Source organism: Equus quagga, chromosome 16, assembly GCF_021613505.1.
Source record: "Equus quagga isolate Etosha38 chromosome 16, UCLA_HA_Equagga_1.0, whole genome shotgun sequence".
Taxonomy (NCBI): Eukaryota; Metazoa; Chordata; class Mammalia; order Perissodactyla; family Equidae; genus Equus; species Equus quagga.
Window position 1 is genome coordinate 1,397,135 of NC_060282.1, and position 21,620 is coordinate 1,418,754.

Below are 21,620 nucleotides of genomic sequence, written 5' to 3' on the forward strand. Positions count from 1 at the left end.
ATTTTACGTCCGCCAGAAACGCACAAAGGGTGACACATCTGTTTTTACACTTGTGTTTCCACTGATAAGCCAAAATCTGTCATGTTTCCAGAGGTTTAACACGTCTGTCCAGGGACTCCTGTTCTTGGACCTTTCTTCTCCTGCCCTGGCCCACGGAACAGTGTTAACAGAACCCCGTGGGCCCTCGTCCCACCAGGTCGCCTCCCGGAGCCCCAAGACGGTAATTCTACGCGGACACTGGGGAAGGAACACCGCTGCGTGTGGGGTGGCGTCCCGGTCTCGTCCACTCGCCCAGCCATGTAGGGAACAACAGCCCGTAGCGGAGAAGCCAGGCCCAACCGCTCGAGGCCGGCGACCACCTGCCCCCAGCCACCTCCTCCCCAAGCGAGCTGAGGCCGCTTCCCAGCGCTCCGTAGTGACGTCAACAAACTCTCCCTCTGCGCGTGCGTGGCCCCCTCCCCCCCCCCCCCCCCGGCGTTGCCGGGGCGACGGCACGGCCCTGCCGACGCCCCGGCCTGGCCAAAGTGCGCAGTCTCTGCACTTCCCCGCGCTCCGCCCCACCCCGCCCGCGGGGAAACGGTCGCGCGGCGATGACGTCGCGGGGGCCTGGCCGGGCGTCGCGGACTGTGGAGATGGAGGAAAAGGAGCAATTACGGCGACAGATACGCCTCCTGCAGGGTGGGTCGGGCCGGGCCGGGGTCGCGCGTCCCTTTCTTTCTTCTCACCTCATGGCGGGCCCCCACCTGCCTCTCCGAACAGGGTCGCTCCCCGCCCGCGGTCTCGACGGCCGGGTCAGGTGGGGTGGGGAAGTGGGTAGGGTCGGGCAGGGGGTGGGGGACCCGGAGGGGCTTCCGGGCCGGCCGGGGTTAGCCCCCTGCCCAGGTTTCGTCCGACGGGTAGTGCGGACCCTTCCGGCGCTGCGGCGGGTGGCGGCGGGCCGTCGCTTAGTAACCGGCGGGAGGCGCCCCCCACCCCCAACGGGCAGGCCAGTCCTCGGCGCCCCCTCGCTCTCGGCGCCCGGCAGTGCGGCGTGGTAGAGCCGCCCGGGACCAGGGGTGTGTTTCTTCCCCGGGCGCCCGGTTTTGCGCTCCTCCCCTCGGGACAGTCACACCCCCCTTGATATTCCAGGCCCAGGCTCCCCGAGCCTCAGTTTCTACCCTTTTCAAATTTTAGACCTGAGTTGGACTTTCTATACTTGGTAAAGAAATTCCTTTTTGAGGTTATTCTCACGAAGAGAAGACTTAAGGACTTGGAAAGTGTGTATGGGGGAGAGTCCAGATGGTCTGGTGGGGCCCTGAAGCCACTTCTTGGGATTCCTCCATACCTGTCCTGAGGTGTCACCAGGTCTGGACGTGGCTCTCTTTGGGCCTGGGGGCAGGACCTGTGTTGGGGGAGTGTTGTAACTGAGAGGCTGGCTACTGGTTTGTTGGTCGAGTTGTAACGCCCTGGGTTGTTCCTGACAAGGTCTGTGCCCACTCCCCACCCCACTCCCCCTGCCCCCTGAACAGCTACCCAGAGCTTCCTTTGAAAGGGTTGTGTCAGTCCACTGCACTGGGCTCCAGACGATCAGGCCCCTCCTCTCCTTAGGGGAGGATGGTGTGACGTTCTTGTCAAGTGTGGAGTGCCCAGTGTTGTCAGTTGCATTGCATTCATTGACCTATGTGTCAGGCAGGAAGATCACTAAACTTTGGTCCTGCACCCTTTCCAACTGTGGGCAAGCAGAGGGCCTCCTGGCTGACTGACTCCCTTCTTGTCCAGGCATTACAGCATGGGGCCTTGCTGGTCTCTTCATATCGAGTGACATTTCCCCTCAAAGGATTGTGGGCCCAGCATAATATTCCCGGCAAATAGAGAATGTTGCCAAAGGGGTGCGTTTTCAGGATAAGTGGCCGGAAATAGGCTGAAGTAGGACTGATGGAAAAGGCTCATGGAAAAGACAGGCCTGGGGGCCTCAGTGGTTCTCAGGCACTAGGGGCTGCCCCTCCTGCACTGGGACCTGGCAGGGACTGAGGGCTGAGGTGGCGTCGGGGCTGTCTTGTCAGCTGGGTGGCAAGGAGATTGTCAGTAGTTTCTTATTGATTTTACTCTCACCCTCTGGTTAACTGAGCCTGTGATTCTGTCTTTTCAGGTCTGATTGATGACTACAAAAACCTCCATGGCAGTGCCCCTGTCCCAGGCACCTCAGCCGCTTCTCGATGGCAGCCACCCGCTTACAACAGCAGCAGGGCCTTCAGTGCTCGCTACCCTTGTCCGAGCCGGAGGGGCTTCTCCCCAAACCACGGGCCTGCATGGCGCAAGAAATACTCCCTTGTGAATCGGCCCCCAGGGTCCTTGGACCTGTCTGGCGACTGTGCCTCACGGCCGCCCCTCGGGGCCAGGAGCAGCCAGCGTTCCGACCCCCAGCAGTATGTCCTGGAGAGGCAGGTCCAGCTCAGTCCAGATCAGAACATGGTCATCAAAATCAAACCACCTTCAAAGCCGAGCTCGGCTAGTGCGGCAGGGGTCCCGCGGGGCTCCTGGGAAGAACGTGAGGACTCCCCCAGGAGCCACCACAGGCCTCAGGAAGGTGAGGGCGAGCCCCCTGGCGGGCAGCAGCAACCCTTGAGGCCAGGAAGAGCCAAGGGGAGCTGCAGTGCAGAGGACTCCCTTCTGGTCTGCCAGAAGGAGCCTGGCAAGCCCCGGGTGGTGAAGTCTGTGAGCAATGTGAGTGACAGCCCCTCGGAGCCCCAGCGGACGGTCAGTGAGAGCACAGTTTTGGTCAAGGCACACTCCATGTCCTCCACCTTGCTCCAACGTGGAGGCATGGCCCTGGGTCGGAAGGTGGGCTCTCAGTCTGTGGCAAGCTGTGTTGCACAGCTCCTTGGGGACGGAGGAGCAAATGCCAACCACCCAGATCAGCCAGCTCCCTCTGGCTTGGTGGCAGACCCAGCTAGACCAGCTTCTGGACCCAGGCAGACCCCAGAGGCCTCACTGCTTGTGTCCTGTCGAACCAATAAGTTCCGGAAGAACAACTACAAATGGGTGGCTGCCTCGGCGAAGAGTCCCCGTGCTACTCGGAGGGCCCTCAGTCCCAGATCTGCCTCAGAGAATGTGAGCAAGACCCCCCTTGGCACAGCAGAACGAGTGGACAAGCCGCAGCTCAGAGCCAACCTGGATGCCAAGCCCAGGAGGTCGGCCATGTCCTCCACACCTGGGGCCTCCCCCAGCAAGTACAAGTGGAAGGCCTCCAGCCCCTCTGCCGCCTCTTCCTCCTCCTTCCGTTGGCAGTCAGAGGCTGGCAGCAAGGACCATGCCTCCCAGCTCTCTCCAGTCCCATCTAGGTCCCCCCCAGGGGACAGACCAGCAGTGGGACCCAGCGACTTGAAGCCCCTCTTCAGTGAGACCCCGATCTCGGCTTACAAAGTGAAGAGCCGTACCAAGATCATCCGGAGGCGGGGGAGTGCTAGGTATGTGTCCCTGCTGCCACCCTAGGGTCCTGTCTGGGCAGGCGGGGGTAAGACTGGTCCCAGTGAGCTCCTTCCTTGGTATGCAGAGCCAGTGGGATGGCCCACCTGCAGGAGTGTGGGAAGAGGAAATGAAGCATCACCTGGCACCCTGCCAGGTCAGGGCTGAGCATGGAATGTTGGGTGTGGTGCCATTAACGTTCCCACTAGGAATGAGGCTGGGGTTACTGCTGTGCCTTACAGATGAGTAAGGGGGGCTCAGCATGGCCAGGGGCTTGCCTGGTGCCCCCAGCTAGGTGAGGACAGTTGGAAGTGGGTGCCAGGAAGCCCACCTTTTCTCCTGTTGGTGAGAGACCAGAAACCGCTAGGGCACAACCACAGGGTTTGTGGATGGCCTGCTTTGTGCCTGGGCCAGGCACTGGGCTAGCAAACCCAGGGTGCAGTGTGTCTGCGGGAGGGGTCATTCTTCCACCAGGGAGGAAGGCTGCCCCCTTGGTGGCCAGGTACTGGGTAAGTCACCACCTCCTTGAACATGAGTCACTTTCCTGGCCCTCTACCCTCGCAGACTGTGAGGAGGCTCAAAGATGATGTCATGGCTCAGTGCTTGGTCTGGGGTCAGGGACTTAATCGTGGGAGCTACTAATGGCAAGGGCAGAAGACCTGCCTCTACCATCAGACATGGTGGCACGTGCCATCCTCGCTGTGATTCCCCCTCCGGAGGTCCTTCCTACTGTCTGACCTTGGTCTTTGGCCCTGCTCTCCCAGACAGGTGCCATCTTGGATTATACAGGCTTCCTGGCCTCCCCTCACTTTTTCTGGCTGGCAGCCTCCTCTGTTTCAGCAAGTGTGGAAAGGGGAGCTGTGAGAAGTAGCCCTTCCCGCAGAGAGGGCTGGGGAGGTTGATGGCAGCTCTTCCTCTGGGATGGCACCCTTCTCCTTTGTGCCCCTCCAGCCCCATGTTGGGGCTCATCTGGGCTAGGGAGATGGAGAAGACGTGTGTGGACACACCTGGCAGGGGTCAAGGGCTGGGGCTGCTCTCCTCTGCTCTTTGCCTGCCCTGGCTCCAGGATCCTCCATGGTTGTGGCTGGGAGCCTCACTGCCGAGGGTGAGGGGAGCAGCCATCAGCCAGCTGCTGTGGCTGATTAGGTGAGAAGGCAGAGCGGGTTGGGCTGGAACCCACTGGGGCTGGCTGCCTCCTGGGGCCGATTCCATGATGCTGGGATCCATGGCACTGGAATCCAGGTAGGCAAGGGGGTGGGGAACTGCCCATCAGGGAGCCTCTTGGGAGCTGCTTGCTTGTTATTTCTGCAGCCTTCCCGGGGACAAGAAGAGCAGTCCCCCACCTGCTGCCACTGCCAAGAGCCAGTTCAGCATGCGGCGGAGACAGGCCTTCCGGGGGAAGAGCAGCCCTGTTTTGAAGAAGACCCCCAACAAGGGCCTCATGCAGGTCACCCGGCACCGGCTTTGCTCCACGCCTCTAAGCCGAGCCCACCTCTCCACCAAGGAAGGTAGGACCAGCAGGAGGGGCTCTGGGAAGCGGGCTGAGCTGGGCCTGGGAGCCCCACCTCTCCCTGGGCCTGCGCTGGCTCTGCTCGCCTGTTAGGAACGACCTTTGCCATCTACCTTGAGCTGTCAGGGCCCTGGCCCAAGAGTGCTCAGCCTAGTGGGCTGTGGCTGGCCTGGGCTGGTGAGTGGAGGAGGAGAAGGGCCGGGGCCCTGTTCCCTACACTCTAGGTGGGGAGATTCTACTGGGCAGGCGTGTGGCAGCCTTTTCAGTGCATCCCTCTGTAGGCCGAGCAGGTTTGGCCCTGGGCAGTCCCATCTGGGACTTGTGCTCCACCGCTGTGCTGCACCTGGTGTTTAGGGGACCCAGCTGAGGGCACTGTCCTTGGCAGGCCAGCAGGGCTTTGGAGAAGGCTCTGGGGGAGTGGTTACCTGGGTAGAACTGAGCACCTGTGTGGGAGCTGGTCACACAAGGGTGGAGTGTGGGGTCCCAGGTGGAGGGCTGATTGGGGCCACAAGGGAGACGTGAGGAAGTGAGGCTGGAGGGTTCTGACTGTCCACCCATCCTTCTTTGGCTGCCACATCCTGTGTGCTGTGGTGAGTGTGGACTTCGTCCCCGGGTGACAGAGCAAAGGGGGCCCGATGATGGTGCCTGGTGGCCACAGTGAGGTGGCTGGATTGGAGGTTGGGCCTTGGCTGCAGAACTGACTGAGAATGGAGAGAAGGTGGTGGGTTGACCAGTGGCCGGGCTGCCCCAGGACTGACTGGGGAGGATGAGTTGAAGATGCCCCCAGCTTTGGTAGGCCAGCAGGGGATGGCTGAGCCCCCAGGGAGGTTGAGGGCAGCTGGGGGTTCAAGTGGCCTCTTGGAGCAGCTGGGAAAAAGGCCAGGAGATTGTACTTGTGGACCTGTGGACCTCTGTGGGGACTCCTGGCTCCTGCAGCTCTTCTCTGTCACAGTGTTGTCAGAGCCAGCAGAGGTCTGGGTAAGCGGAAGAGAAGTTACAGGTGGAGATCTGTCCTCAGAGATGAGCTGCCACACCGGCCACCTGTGGGAGCTGTGTGTGTCCCTGAGCCTCTCCGCATCCCAGTCCAGATGCTGGGGGTCCAGGAGTCATGAGGCAGAGGTACTCCCTTCTGCCCTCCTGAGGCTTGCGTGCTGAGACAGTTCCATGGCTACTTGCCATGAGGAGAGTCTGTCGAGGCAAATAGAGACCAGGTAGCCAGACAGGCCCTTCGAGGAGGTGATAGTTCAGGGAGACTTGAATGACAAGGACGTCACATGAGGTGTCTTGCGAGAGGAATGTCCCAACCAGGAGCCCCAGCTGGCCCCAGCCTGGTGGGTCCTCTGTGCTCAGGCTCGTCTTCCTTAGCTAGTCTGAATGTGAGCAGACAGTGTGATCTGGACCCTGCATGTGCCCAGCTGGAAGGGCTGCCCTGGTCCATTGCTCTCAGAGCAGCAGCATCCCTGCCTTAGCTCTCTAGGCCTGGGTCTGGCTTGCCTGGGAGTCACTGCTTCCCGTCCTGCCTTCTTGAGCCTTTCCTGGCACCAGTGCTCTCTGGGGAACTGGATTCCTGGAGTGCTGGTGAGCATCTGCTGGGCATCAGGCCTCCTTGCTGGGCCTGGAAGCAAGTGTTTGTGGAGCAACTGCTGGGCCGGGTGTTGGGTGTGCCAGGGATGCAGTAGACAAGGGCCAGGCCTCAGGGCCCCCTCCTGACTCCCTGGGGTGCTGTGTCTTGATGCAGGGGTGGTCACTGAGGGTCCCAATGCAGGGGTGGTCACTGAGGGTCCCAATGCAGGGGTGGGCACTGAGGGTCCTGATGCAGGGGTGGGCAGTGAGGGTCCTGATGCAGGGGTGGGCACTGAGGGTCCCGATGCAGGGGTGGGCACTGAGGGTCCTGATGCAGGTGGGCAGTGAGGGACCTGATACAGGGGTGGGCACTGAGGGATTGTGGGTGTCCTGGGCGGGCACACCTTGACTTCCAGCCTGTGCTCTTGCCGTGTGTCAGCTGCTTTACCAGGAGTTCAGCAGAGCTGGCCTTGACTGTGGCTTGGCCCCAAGGAGCGTGGTCTAGGGGCAGACAGGCCTGAGACAGACTGTTTCTGTCTCATGTGGTAGGCATTCCTGAGGAATAAGTGCCACATGGTAGAGAAGTTCATTCTGTCTCATGGGCTGGGGACCTGCAGACTGAGAAGCCCTCTCCAGACAGGGCAAGGCCAGCAATAGCTGGAACCCTCCACATGAAGCTGCGCTTTGCGGCCAGGTGGGCAGTCCACAGTGTTCTCTTTCCCTGCTCTGGGCGGGAGGGCTCTGGTGTGGCTTAGGAGGCTGGGATGAGGGCTGCCCCAGGCACAGGAAAAGCCTGGCAATGGCCTTGCTGCAGGAACTGTTGGCTGAGGGGCTGCCGAGGAGCTAGAGAGCCCGGCAGAGCCATATGGGCAATGTCCTGGGGCCATAGCCTGGAGCTGGCATGAGGGCAAAGCAGAGACGTTCTAGGATGCTCATGCTGGCTGCCAGCTGGACTAGCATGGAGGCTGAGCCTGCACATTTGGTAAGCAGGCTGAGTCAGGGAGAGAGGAAGGCTGTGTGCGTCCTCCTGGGAGCTGTGCCGCAGGCTCAGCCTTTGCTTGCTGGTGCCCGTGGCTTGCTCTTGCCCAGGACGGTTACCTTGTTAGGCTTAGAGCAGAGTCGGAGTAGGCTGGGGATGACGGAGCCTGTCTCCCACGGGCAGGGCAGGTGCAAGTGCTGTGTAGGAGGAGGAGAAAGGCTTTGGACCAGCCACTCTGGGGATGTGGGGTGGGATTGCAGTCTTGAGGGGGCTGACACAGCTCCTGTCTTAGGAGGTGAATGAATAATCTCGTAATTATAGACAGACACAATAACTATGGCACAGAAAGCCCTGGGAGGGAAGTGGAGGAGAGGGAAGGGAGAGAGTTCTTTTGGGGGACGTGCTTGGAGAAGGCTTCTACTCACTCATCCGCTTATCCATCCCCCATCCATCCTTCCGCCATCCATCCATCCTTCATCCATACGTGCTCCATCGACCCATTTGTCCACTTATTGATCACCACTTATCCATCCCCCCGTCTGTTTTCCATCCCTTCGTACTCCACCCAGCCATTCTCCATCCGTCAGTCCTTCATCTACCATCTATCCATCCATCCACTCATTTATCCACACATCCATCCATCCTCCATCCGTCTATCCTCCATGTTCTACCCATCCTCCACCCCCATTTATCCATCCATCCATCTATCCTTCCATGTTCCGTCCATCCTCCATCCATCCATCCATGCCCTGATCCCTCGCCATCCACACCCTCCCATCTATTCAATAAACATATATGGAGCACCTTTGTGCAGGGTACTGTGTTGTCTCGGGGATGCTGTGGATGCTGGAGCCATGTTGTGGTGGTGGAGACAAGCAGCTACCTGGGTACTTGTAAACAGATCGAAAAGATGCTTTCAGGTGGTAAAAGCAGTCTGAGGAGAAGAAAATGGATAATGCAGTAGAGAGCTGCTGGGAGGGGCAGGGGTGGTGTTAGCAGGCAGTCAGGGGCTTCTGGGGGGAGGTGATGCCTGAGCTGAGACCTGAGTGAGGAGAGCAGTGAACAGTGCACATCTCTGAAGGTGAAGGGAACAGGTGGGAATGAGCTTTGCCGTGTTCCAGGAGCAGAGAGAGGCCCTGTGTGGCTGGCATCCTGGAGGGTGGGAGGGGCTGAGGCCAGAGGGCCGGTGGGACTACATGATGGGGAAGGGTCGTGTAGAGGACAGTAAGGGAAGGAGGTTGGTTCTGGTTATGCAGGGAAGCCAGAGTGGGACAGGGGAGGGACCTGGGACCTACATGAGTGTGCTCAAGGGCATGAGGGGGCTGTGTTGGGTGTCCCCCCAGGAGTGTCCAGCAGGCCTGGAGGGGGCAGTGCAGCAGGATGAGCCTGTGGGTGAGGATTTGAATGCCAGGCCAAAGAGTGGGATCCTCATCGATATGGGCAGGGAGCTCATGGAACATGCTCGCACAGAGACGTTAGATGCTGGGCAGGTGGCCCCAGGCATGGCCACCTTGGGACCCTGAGGTGGGCAGAGGTCCTTGTGGTGGGGATAGGAGGGAGGATGAGCATTTCCCTGGGCTGAGGGCTGTGATAGGGTCAGCGTGTGGCTCCCCTAGGCCCCTCCTGCAAGGCCTGCTGTCTCCCCTCTCCTGTCTCCCATCTCCCCGCCTCCCTCCCTCCCTACTCTGCCTGCCTCCATGTCCTGGGCTGGGGGCTCCTGGGAGGACCAGCCTGGCTGCCTCACACACACTTTCATTTAATGCTGTAGGTGCTTGGGGTGAGTGAGTCCTTCTGGCTCTTCCTTGATAGGCTGGAGCACCTGGTGTGTGTGTGTGTGTCCACATTGCCTAGGTCATGCTCTCCTGCCTCCTGAAAGCTGCAGACCCTGGGCTAGAGGCCAGCCGGCAGGGCCTCCTGTGGATGGGGTCAGGGGGCAGGGGTTGTTTCTTCATCTTGATGCGTTGAGGCTTCTCTTCTCAGTTTCCCCACACAAATGCTAGCCCCAGGTCCAGCGGTCCTCTTAGACAGGGTTGGGGAGGGACCTGACCCCTTCTGGGCTCCTGCACCGGCCGTGGGAGGGAGGGAGGGGCTGAGGGGCCTCCAGAAGCTGCCCGCAGCACAGCCCCAGGTCCCAATATCAGCCCTGCCAGCCTGGTGGCCGGCAGAGGGCGCACTTGCCCCTCTTATCCTTCTGCCCACCTTTTTCTGGTAATTGATTGCCTAATTTCCTCTTTATGTGAAAGAAAGCAGATATCAAGTAATTTGCAGCAATAACCTGCTAATGCTGGGCCAGTATCGAAACTCCCCTGTTCATTTCAAGTGGCAGATAAAATACTAATACATAATTATCCTTGCAAATTGGATTGTTTTAAATAACCAAAAGGCTACGGCCAGGAGAAAGCGATCCCATCTCCCTTGAGTTACTATTGCAGCGTAATTGCCGCCTTCAATCAATTTCCCTGGCATTAGAAATTCCATCACAATCAACATTAAGCTTTATTCATTGTGATGGCTAAGAGCCGGGCCATTTCTCCTCTTTTTCTTAACTGGCAAAATTAATCAGGGAAAAGATTTTAAACATTTACCCGTGCGAAAGAGGTCAGCTCTGCCACTATATTGCTCAGCAGATAAGGGGGCTAATAAAAAGAAAATTGAATTACTAATGATCACCAGGAACAGAGTATATAAAACCTGGCAATCGCCGGTTCAGGAACAGGGAGAATCAATTTTCTTGGGACAAGGTGCGCTCATTTTTTATTTTGGCGCATATTATCAGCAATTTAATTTGAGAGCGCATAAACAGGAGGAAACAGTTAGGGAGTAATGAGCCCGGAGGTGTAAAGTACCGCAGGATATATGCTGTACACAATTTATTTGGCACAACAGATAATCCGCTTTAATTGAATTCAAAAGTGCATTGTTCAGCAGGCTGGGGCCTCGCCTCGGGGACTGACTGACTCCTCCTCTTGCTTTCCCTCCTCTGCCTCCCGTCCCCCTCCCCTGCCCTCTGATCCCCTGCCCAGTTCCCTGGACCTAGAGTCAGACTTTGGCTAGGGGGCAGCCCGGAGGTTGCCATTTGACCCCCTCTGCTCCCATGGGAGCTGAGGGCCAGGAGGGTGGAGGGTCTCCCCCTCAGCTGTCGGTGTGCCTCCGACCTTCGTTCCTTCTTTCTCTGGGGGATGGGTCCTTTGGCAGCTGGGGAATTGAGAGATGACCGAGGGGAGGTGCATTTGCTGAGGACTGGTGCGGACTACTGCATCTCAGCTGCACAGAGACCCTATTGATCTGTCTCAGGGCGGACAGGCACTGAAGGCAGAAGAGAGGAAAACCTGTTAGACCTCAGAAACGGTTTCCGGTTTACCATCCATGTAATTGCGGCAATTAGTAATCCCAGCGTGCAGTGCTTATAGTATGCATAGCCCACGAGGCTCTCCCTCCCGTGCAGTGCCCGGGGATTCAGGGCCAGCTCTGTGGTTCGTCCTCCTCTAGCCACATTGGGCCCAGTGCTGCGACTCGGGCTGCCGTGAGGTGACAGGCTTGATGAGTGCCTCTGAACCTGGCTCCCTGTATGCAGAGAGGGTGCTACTCAGCCCACACGCACCCAAGCAGGCCAGGAGGGAGGGCCAATGCACTTGCCTGTGGCATGGAGGCTGGTGGCTCACCTGATACCCTGGGCCCTAGGCTGGGGGGCTTCATGGTGGCAACAGGTCATGGGATTCCTACCAGCCACTTGGCAATGTTTGCCGTCGTGTGCCAAGGAGAAGCCATGGGTGGGCAGGCAGGTGGGTGGGCTGTGGTGTTGTCACCTCCAAGAAGTCGCTGGGGTGGGATGGCCCCTCTGCCTTACCTGACCGGGACGCTGGACGTGTCGTGATAACCTCCCTCCTTGCTCTCCCCTGCCTGTCTTGAGCCCGGGGCCCTGCTGTGAAAGCCCTGGACTGCACAGACGAGTGGCCAGAGTGGTGAGTGAGGGGGTGGGCCTGGGGGTTGCTCAGGGCGGTGTGGGCAGGGCTGTGGTGGACAGGAAGGGCCCAGTTTTCGTGGTCTCAGGTGTGGACCTGAGGGCTGCCGAAGCTTTCACAGGAGCCAGGCCTGCCTCTGGCTGAGAGCTCGCAGGGCATGTGGTGAGTGCTTGCTACATGTCCTTTCATCTGCCATGCCAGTGACATGGTTTGGAGGAACTACTGTCACCTATTTACAGGTGAGAAGTGGGAGGTGTCCATTCGCCCTAGGTCACTGGCAGAAAAGGCAGGCATGGTCTTGGACGCTTGTCTGGACCTCGATGGGTCACCATGGTGGTAGCCAGTGTGGAGCTTCTCTGGCTGGCGTCCCCAGAGCTGGGGTGGCCACCCTGCATGAGTGCAAGTGTTCCCCGGAACCGGGACACCCATTCTCTGAGTTTCTGCAAGGAAGTGCTTGGGGAGTCCCTCCCTGTGTGAGCTCCCCGTGGAGCCCCTCCTCTGGCCTGACCCCCTCAGTACCTAAGCCCCTCACCAAGCCCCCTGGGTGGCTGTCCTACCCTCCCCTAGCCCCAGAACAGGGACCTGTGGAGGCCTTGGTTCCCTCAGGTACACAGTGCTCACTGGGCAGTGGATCCCACCCACTGGCCCCCTAGTCCCTGGATGGGGCTCTGTGGGCTGACTGCAAGGGGACAGCCTGGGGCTGCCCCCCACTCACTGCTGGTCATTCAGTCCTCAAGGGCCTGCCTTGAGGCCGTCCCTTTCCTCCAGTGCCTTCCTGTTCCTGTAGAGGTCAGAGCAGACCTTCTCAGCTGCCCGGGTCTGCTCCTTGAAGCCTATGGGGATGCACTGAGATTGTCCAGGGATGTCTGTGGGGCTCTCGCTGAGCCAGCACCAGCTCAGAAGACTTGGGCTGCACCTGCGGGGAGTTGCTGGCTGCATGCTCTATGCCCCAGTAGCCCCTTGCGCAGCTGCCGTGGGGGCTTTTAACACCGTCCTCACTTCGCCTCCTGCTCTGAAGTCCTGTGGTTCCTGGTTCATGGAAAAACTCAGCTCAGGCTGTCTGCCTGCCCTGCCCTTCTCTGACCAGGCGCCACCCTTCTCACATGCCCCACCCTTCTCTGACCAGGCCCCACCTCCCCTCTGACCACGTGTGCCCCTGGAGCAGGGGCAGGCTGTGAGCCAGGCAGCAGCGCTGCAGCACTGCTTTCAGGAGGCAGCTAAGAAACCTGCTGCTTGGCACTGGGCAGTCCTGTGCATGGCCTGTGTTGGCCTCAGGGTTGTGGGAGGGTCAGTGGGCAGAGGGGGCAGAGCAAATCCTCCACAGGAAGAAGGAGTTCTCACCACTAGTGCTCGATGAGGGTGCTTTGGGATGGTTGGGAGCAGATGGGTCGCTAGCTTAGAGTGGCTGTGCCCTACCCTGCAGGCGGGCTGCTGGGTGGACCCTCTGGGCTGTGTGGCTCTCTGGGAGGCTCATTGTCATGGAGGATGGGCTTTCGGTTAGTGCCCAGACTCCAGGGCACAGTGCCTGCAGCAGAGAAGCCTGGTGATGGAGGCATCACTGCCTGCCCAGGGCCAGCCTCTGGAGCACGGCATGGTGCGGCACTGGCCCCGTGGCCCTCCTCACAGTGCCGGCTGGCACTCTTCTCCTGGGTTAGCCGGAGGCTGCTGATCCCAGCCTCGTCGGGGAGTAGGAGACCTGCAGTTGAGTCCAGGTCCTGTGTTGTGGACAGGGACACAGCAGTTCTTGCCACAGCCCCAGGAGGGCTCTGGCTCCCACCCACAGCTAAGGAGGAGGAGGGCAGGTGGGAGGTTGGAGGTGGGCTTGCTGTGTCATGGCAGGGAGGACAGCAGGGCCAGGGCTGGGTGACTTTCCCATGGTGTCCCCGTGCTCTCCTATCGTGCGCTGGGAAGCGTCTGGGGCTCACATCCCGGGCCTTTCCCCAGGGGCCAGCGATCACGGGTCAGGAGCCTCCCGGCTGGTGCTGGCATTGCCTCCTTCCATTTCCACATCTGTGACCGGGACCAGGGGTTGTCTCCCAGGGGTGGCTGGGCTTATTGAAGGAGTGGGTCAGTCAGGTGTTTAGGGTGGGGCTTCACAGATGCTAGATGGGGCAGCTGCTGGAGTTTCCTGCTGCAGCGGGGTCTGCGATCCGTCATCATTCACTGGTATGCAGTTGGGTCATTCAGTTTTACTACAGCAAACACCGTGCAGGGTGTGAGAGCAGTTAAATCCAGAGTCCTGCTTTCACAGGGAAAAAGAAAGTGCTGAATTAGGCGCTACGGAAAGCAGCCGTGGTGCCCTGTGAGTCCCGTGTAAATATTCCGGCGTGTGGAGGCCTCTGATTTTACATTTGTCGTGGCTGTGCTAATTAATTATTCTGTAAGAACTGGCATAAGAGTGCATGTCTGTGTGCACGTGACACTCATGTGGCTCAAGGCAGGCTGGGAGCCTTGACGGGGCTGTGACCTCTGTGTGGCTGGGTTGCCCAAGTGATGCTGTGAGGCTGAAGCCCCGGAACCTGCCAGCCGGACTCCTGGGCAGGGAAGGAGTGATGATGTTCTCCGGATGGCCGGAGCTCACACCACTGGGTCTGGGGAGCATCCTTCTTGTGGGCCTCGGCCAGGTTGGGGACAGCTTGGGCTGCTCCTTGTGTCTGATAAGTGGAGAGGGTGTGCCAAGGGTGGCATACCCCTGTGTCCTGGCCCACCGAGCCCAGCCTGATCTGAGGATCCCTCTCAACCCAGTGGGCTTGCAGGACCCTGGCATCAGTGGGCACTGGGGTACAGGACGAAGGCTCTGCATAGCCACCTTGTCTCGGGCTGTCTCAAGCCCACCAGCTGCTGACTCCATGGCCCTGCCCTCCCCCTCTGCTCCCAGTGCTCTTCCTGTGGCCTGTCCCTGGGTTGGTCTGTTCCCCCAGCTCTCCTGGGCCTGGCCCCTCCCTTCCCTAGGGAAAGGGGTTCAGCATCAGGGGGGCTGCCTGGTGAAAGGGCGGGCAGCTCCCCCCTGCTGGAGGTGGAATGTGGCCTTCCAGTTCCCTGGACTTTGGCACCTTATCTCCACAGCTGTCAGAAGGGTGCTGGGCACCCCCATCCAGGTCCTGGGTCCCACTCCTGCTTCCTGCTGAGGACAGCCCGCCCCCTGCCTCTTTTGACCCCGCCCAAAACCCTCACCTGTGGACACCTGCTGTGGCACCAGGCCTTTGGCGTGCTCCGTGTTAGGGGATCCCTCAGGGCAGAGCTGAGCATGGCCAGAGCTCCCCATGGATGTGGGTCTCGGTCAGGGCCCCCCATGTTCCCAACCGACTGATGGTTTCCCATGCCAGCTGTACATTGGTATGCTGAAGTGAGGTCCTGGTAGGGAGGAAGTGCCACTTCCTCTTGATGTCTCCTGGTACTGATGTGGCCTGGTACTGGGTTGGCGTGGCAAGAGCAGGGGGGCTGCCGGCCCGAGGAGCTGTCGAGGCAGGGGCTGGGAAATGGAAGGTCTCTGGGGGAGGAAGCAGCCTTGGCTGGTGTCTCCTGCCCACAGGGCACCTTGTCTTCCTGTTACTTACCCGTTCCTCTGTGCCATCTCTGATCCTGGTAATCAAACGGTCACTGAGTATTGCTGAGACCTAGACGCTGTACTGGGTATGTGGCTGATGGCCCAGCCCGCGAGGTCCCCTCTGGCATGGGGACGAAAAGGGATGATACCAGCACAGATGTGACTCTTGGTGGCAGAGAGAAGACAGAGACTGGCCGGCTGGCTGGGAGGCAGGGAGATGGCGCTGGGCTGGGCAGGGCTTCCTGAGGGCCAGCAGGTGGAAAGGAACCTGGGGACAGGGTGAGGGTGTGTGCTGAGCAGAGTGCACGGTGAGCGCCGACGGGCAGTGCAGGTGTCTGAGCAGGTGTGACTTTCCTTCACCTGGAGTTGCCTGGCATGAAGGCACACCCGCACACTGACAAGTGAACACACCAGGCAGGAGGACCCACAGCTGCCTGACCCTCTTTCTTCTCCCAGCCTCCAAGAAGGCTGTTCGCAAGGCTGCCAGCACCTTGGCTTCATTAGTTCTAAGTGTTAGGAATGTCTTTCTGCCCCGCCTCCTACTGACACGCTGCCCAGTGGACTGTGTCCCTGTGTAGCCAGAACCAGCTGTCAGCGCCCCGTCCTGGGCACGGGCTTGGAGGGAGGCAGCCAAGGGAGGGAAGAAGCCAAGTTAAGTTTGTTGAGTGACTGTTGTTCCAGACCCTGAGCTCAAGGTGGCCCACTTACCAGGGACAGAAAGTGAGGCAGGGGAGGGACCTGTTTCTCTGCAGGCGGCAGTCTGTACCTGAGTGTGGGCCTGTGTGCCTTTGTGTGGCCTGTGGAGGCTGCTGGGCTCCATGCCAGCTACAGGGCACACAGTGGGTGTCACCACTGAAGTGGAGACAGGGTGGGAGGAGCTCAATGGTCCCAGGCAGGGATGGCAGGTGCAGGAGCTGCTACATGACTGGCAGAGTCCAGGTGGGCAAGGAGGCGAGGAAGCAGGCCTGGAGAGGCCTCCTGGGAAGGGGTGCAGAGGCACAGGCTGCCCCCGAAGGGCCTGCTCACTCCCAGTCCACGAGCCCCCTCCTGTCCCTTGGTAAGAATTTGGTACAGGCTGATGTCCAGGCTGGCGGCTGTGTTTGAGTCCTGGGTGACAGAATCCTATCAGGGCATCCAGGAGCTAAGTGGGGATGCTCCTTGGAGATGCATGCAGACGGGGCCAGGGCACGGAGGGCCCAAGTGCCAGCTTCAGTGTGTGCTGTCAGGCTGAGTGGTGCCTGATTGGTGGGTGGCCCTGAGCTATGCTGAGGATGCCTTGGCATCAAGTTAGTGGCCAGTGGCCTCAGCAGGTCACCGGCCTCTCAGCCTCCTTTTCCTCCTCTGCACCTTGGGGTGGATGACAGACCTCTGCCTTGAGGACTAGTGGGTCACACCTGGCTGCAGAAGGCCTGGGGGTCTGAACTCTTGGCCCTAGGGAGGACTGGAGTGGGGCCACCACTTCTCTGCCACTACCCTCGTGGGTCCCTGGGGCCTCCTTTCCCTGCTGTCTCTTGTTCCCTGTGGCATTTGGAGCTGAAACCAGGGTACCAGGCCTGAGGGGCGTGACCCAGCTGACCCCTCGGTGCCTCCTGGTCGGGACGTTTTTCACAATGGAGAAGGAGCCAGGATGAGTGCTTGGTGCTGGGTGGCCTGGCTGGGGCCAGGTGCCTGTGACTTTGGGATGCCCTGAGACCATTCCCCAGCACAGTACCATCCCCTCAGGGCTGCTAAGAGCTAGAGTGGCAGCCAGGCCATCCGTGAGCTCCAGGTCGCAGCGCTGGGAGCTGTGTGGGGGAAGTGCCTGTGAGGCCTGTGCATTCTGGGCAGACTTCTTTCCTGCTGAGGACAGGTGGACGGAGGAGGAAGACCACCCTGGCCATGGTGGGGACATGGTTTCCCCAGGGTGGACCTTCTGGTTCAGGCCTCTGGAGAGGGACAGTAGCTGAGTTTGGGGAGGACAGCAGTCCCGTGGCCTGTCCCCTCCTATGGCCTCAGCTGCCTAAGGTTGGGGCTTTGGTGCCTGGCCCTGTGGGAGAAGCCCGGCGAGGCTTCCATCACTCCCAAGGGACCTGCACCGAGAGCCCCTTCACCTGCATACCTCGGCCTGGACATGTGCTGGCCCGGCGGTAACACAGTGGACTCTTTCTCTGAGACTCTGAGAGCCAGCGGTGTGGCCCTGAGCCAGGTCTGAGCTGCCCTTTCCTGTCCCTCTGCTCGGCATGGGGATAGGGGGGCCAAAGTGGGCAGCTGTGTTTGGGCCCAGAGATGGGCATTTCGAAAAGGAACTCTGGGAGTGTGTTTCTCTTTAGCCTGGCTTTCCTTATTCCTTGCGTTTTAAAGGAAGAAGCTACCAGATGGGGTGGTGGTTCATTTTCCGGATCTGGCTGCCACCTCACACTGTGTTATCCCCTTGGCTTGTGAAGGACGGGCGAGTAGATGGAGAGGCTGCAGAGCCACAGTGCCCTTCTTGCTGCCCTGGGTGCTGGGGTGGCTGATGTGTGTTTCTTCTTGACTCTGGTCTCTGAGACAGTGCCCCAAGGGGCAGCAAGTGGGGAGACGGGCAGCTAGGGAGCAGAGGCCAGGGGCTTGGGCTGCTGTTCAGGTTCAGAGCTGACCACACAGGCCGGTGGACCTGAGCTCGGTTGCAGGGCTAGGACCAGGTGGTTGGACGGTTGGCCTTCAATCTCTCTTTTTTTCTAAAATATGTAATTGTAAGGTTATAAATTTCCCCCTAAGCATAGCTTTAGCTGTATTCTGCAAGTTGTTTTGTTTTCTTCCAAAATTTTTTCTAATTTTCGTTGTGATTTTTTTCGTTGACCCATGGCTTATTTAGAAGGGTATTGCTTCATTTCTGAACCTGTGGGGATTTCTGAAGTTACTGGTAATTACTGCTCTCTAGCCTGAGTCCGCCGTGGGCACAGTCTGTGTGGTCTCAGGCCTTTGAATTTTGCCAAGACTTATTTCATGGTCCAGGTTATGGTCAGTTTTGGTAAAGCTCTTGTGCGCACTTGAAAAGAACGGGATTCCAGTTGTTGGGTGTGGGGTCCTATGAAGTGAATTGTATTAATCCTGTTGTTCAGCTCTTCTGTACACTTACTGATTTGGGGGCGGGGAGGGCGTCTGTCTGTCCCACAGGCACTGAGGGAGGTGTGTCGAATCTTCCACTGTGCTTGTGAATTGGTTCATTTCTCTGGTTGTCGACTTTGCGTTAAATATTTTGAAGTCACTTTACTGAGTGTGAACCAGTTTAGAATTGTTATATCTCCCTGGTGGATTGAATCTTTTAATGTTATGAGATTTCCCTTTTTATCTCCAGTAATGCTTTTTGCCTTAAAGTCTGCTTTTGCTTTCTCTGATATAAGTATAGCGACACTGGTTTTCTTTTAGTTAGTATTGCCAAATGTGTGTACATATGTGTATACAGACATACACAATATATACAAATACTACATGTAATTATATGTAATTTCTGTATTATAGTAGTCCCCTCTTATAAGCTGCGGGGGATGTGTTCCAATACCCCCAGTGGATGCCTGAAACCGTGGATAGTCCCCAACCTTATACAAACTGTGTTTTTTCCTGAACAGTCATGCGTTGCTTAACAATGGAGATACATACTGAGGAATGCATCGTTAGGCAATTTCGCCCTTGTGTGAACATCACAGGGTGTACTTACACAAACCCAGATGATACAGCCTACCTGCGCACCGAGGCTCTGTGGTACTAATCTTATGGGACCACTGTCGTATATGCCATCCGTCATTGACCGAAACGCTTGTGGACTGTAATACAGATCTATGATAAAGCTTACTTTATAGATTAGGCACACTTAGAGATTAACAACAATTAATAATAAAATAGAATAATTATAACAATATACTGTAATAAAATCTACTGTAGATCTTAGCACCTCTACTTACGATTTTTTTCCTTTCCTTATTAAGTCGACAACTTTCACCTTTTCACTTAAAAGAAGCACTTTACGGGGCTGGCCCCGTGGCCGAGTGGTTAAGTTCGTGCGCTCTGCTGCAGGCGGCCCTGTGTTTCGTTGGTTCATATCCTGGGCGCGGACATGGCACTGCTCATCAAACCACGCTGAGGCAGCGTCCCACATGCCACAACTAGAAGGACCCACGACGAAGAATACACAACTGTGTACTGGGGGGCTTTGGAGAGAAAAAGGAAAAAATAAAATCTTTAAAAAATAAAAAAAAGAAAAAAAAAAAAAGAAAAAAAAGAAGCACTTTACAGATTCTCTTTGGCAAATCCGAATTGCCATCATCACTATTCCTCTGCTTTGGGGCCATTATGAAGTAAAATAAGGGTGACTTGAATACAAGCACTGCGATACCCCAACAGTCGATCTGATAACTGAGACAGTACTAAGTGACTCACAGGCGGGCGATGCTTACAGCGTGGATCTGCTGCACACAGGGATGATTCTCATCCCTCGAGGGACAGAGTGGGACGGTACGAGATTTCATCCCACTGCTCAGAATGGTGTGCAATTTAAAACTTAGGAATTGTTTATTTCTGGAATTTTCTGTTTAATGTTTTTGGACCTTGGTTGACCTCAGGTAACTGAAACCACGGAAAGTGAAACCACAGATAAGGGGGGACTACTGTCTGTTTGTATATTTTTTTTGTATACTGCAAATTGTTGGGGGCTTTTTTTTTAGGAAGATTAGCCCTGAGCTAACATCCGCCACTAATCCTTCTGTTTTTGCTGAGGAAGATTGGCCATGAGCTAACATCCATGCCCATCTTCCTCTGTTTTTTATATGTGGGATGCCTGCCACAGCATGGCTTGATAAGCAGTGCTTAGGTTTGTGCCCCGGATCCGAACTGGCGAACCCTGGGCCACCGAAGCAGAGTGCGCAAACTTAACCACTATGCACTGGGCCAACCCCTGCAAATTGTTGGTTTGTAAGTGCAGTCTGAAATTATCTTTCTAAGAAAAGATTTAGTCTGTTCGTACTTAATGTAATTACTAACGTATTTGGGTTTAAATCTGCCGTCTGATCATGTGGTTTTTCTTTGTTCCACCTGTTCTGTGTCTTTTTTTTTCTTTTGGATATATTTTTTTATTCCATTTTCTCCTCAATTAGCTTATTATACATTTTTTTCTTATTTCAGTGGTTTCTCCAGAGGTTATATTGTACTTTCTTGACTTACTGTTATCGACACTTAGAAATTACCATCTGATCACTTCTCAGTTAGAATAAGAACTTGGAGTACTTAAACTGTCTCCCCTTCTTCCCTCTCACCTGCTGGAACGATCACGATTTTAATTCTCTGAATATTTTAGACTTCACAAAACATTTTAGACAGTCAGCATTTACTTAGTTTACCTATGTGTTTCTTCTTCCATTTCTCTTCGTTCCTTCCTCTACTTCTGCTTGAAGAGTACCTCTTAACATTCCCTTTAATGTTGCAGGTCTACTGGGGACCATTTCTCTTAGTAGATGTTTATCTGAAAAGTCTTTGTTTTTGCTTTAATCTCTGAGCGGTATTTTTGCTGTGTAAAGCCTTTGGGGCTGGCGGGCGTTTTCCTTCCACGCTGGCAAGAGAGCCTCCTGCTGCCTTCCACCCGCACTGCTGGGTGGGGAGGTCAGCCGCCGCTCCCAGCCAGCCTCTCCCTCGGCCTCTCCCTCTGGCTGCTACTGAGATTGCCCTCTGTCTTTGGGTCTCAGCCGTTGTGCTGTGCTGTGCTGTGTTTAGTGTACTTTTCACTTATCCTGCTTAGGGTTTGTGATATTTCTTGAATCTGTGGCTTGATGGTTTTTATCAATTTTGGAAAATCCTTAGCTATTGTATCTTTAAGTATGACTCCTGCTTTCTTCTCACCTCTCCTTCTGGGCTCTCAGCTGCATTTATATTAAACCTTTTCACCATATCTTACATGTCTCCTGTGTTCTTTCTGTATCTTCCATAATTTTTTTTCTCCGTGCTTAAATCTGGACAGTTTCTTCTAACCTATTTCTAGTTTACTTATTGGCTGTTCAGCTTTGTATAATCTGCTACTAAACCCATCCATTGAGGTCTTAGTTTCAGTTATTTTTAAGTTCCAAAATTTCCATTTATCTTTTGTAATAGTTTCTAGGTCCCTGCCAAAATTTACAATCCTGTCTTTAAGCCCTTGAACTATTAATAATTTTTTAAAGTCCGTGTCTAACCACTCACTTATCTGGATCCCTGTTCATTCCATTGTTTGGATTTTTCTTCTGAGTTTTGGGCCAAGTCTGATTTGTTTGTACATCTGGTTATTTTGTATGGAGTGGTAGACTTTGGATATGGAACTATGGAGATAACCCGAGGCTGGATGCTGTCATCTTCCCCCAGACAGGATGTGCAGCCCTCAGGGACACAGACCTGCAGAGTCAAGAGCAGTGTGGGGAGTGTGTGCCCCTGGCGTGAGAATGCCCAGGCAGGTTGCCTGTGGGACTGGACTGAGTGCAGCTTTGATGGCTGGCGGGGCTCTGTGCAGGGCCAGGTGGAGCCAGCCTGCAGCCCCGTGGGCCCGGGGTGGGCTGTGGGCGCTCAGGAGGGCTGCTGGCCTAGCTCTCCCTTGGCGGTGCGGCCAGGGCTGCTCACTTTGCCAGCAGGTTGGTGCGG

The 21,620-nt window shown here is 56.7% G+C and overlaps 1 protein-coding gene across 1 annotated transcript in view; it reads left to right on the plus strand.

Annotated features, from left to right (window-relative positions):
• The first annotated feature begins 551 nt into the window (after positions 1 to 551).
• The window catches only part of ZC3H3 (zinc finger CCCH-type containing 3), a 97,852-nt gene continuing 76,783 nt past the window's right edge, over positions 552 to 21,620 (plus strand). Inside the window, exons 1-3 of the mRNA XM_046641755.1 lie at positions 552 to 678; positions 2,129 to 3,446; positions 4,756 to 4,952. Coding sequence (XP_046497711.1) covers positions 591 to 678; positions 2,129 to 3,446; positions 4,756 to 4,952 — 1,603 coding nt within the window. The 5' untranslated portion in view covers positions 552 to 590. The remainder of the gene's footprint in view (positions 679 to 2,128; positions 3,447 to 4,755; positions 4,953 to 21,620) is intronic.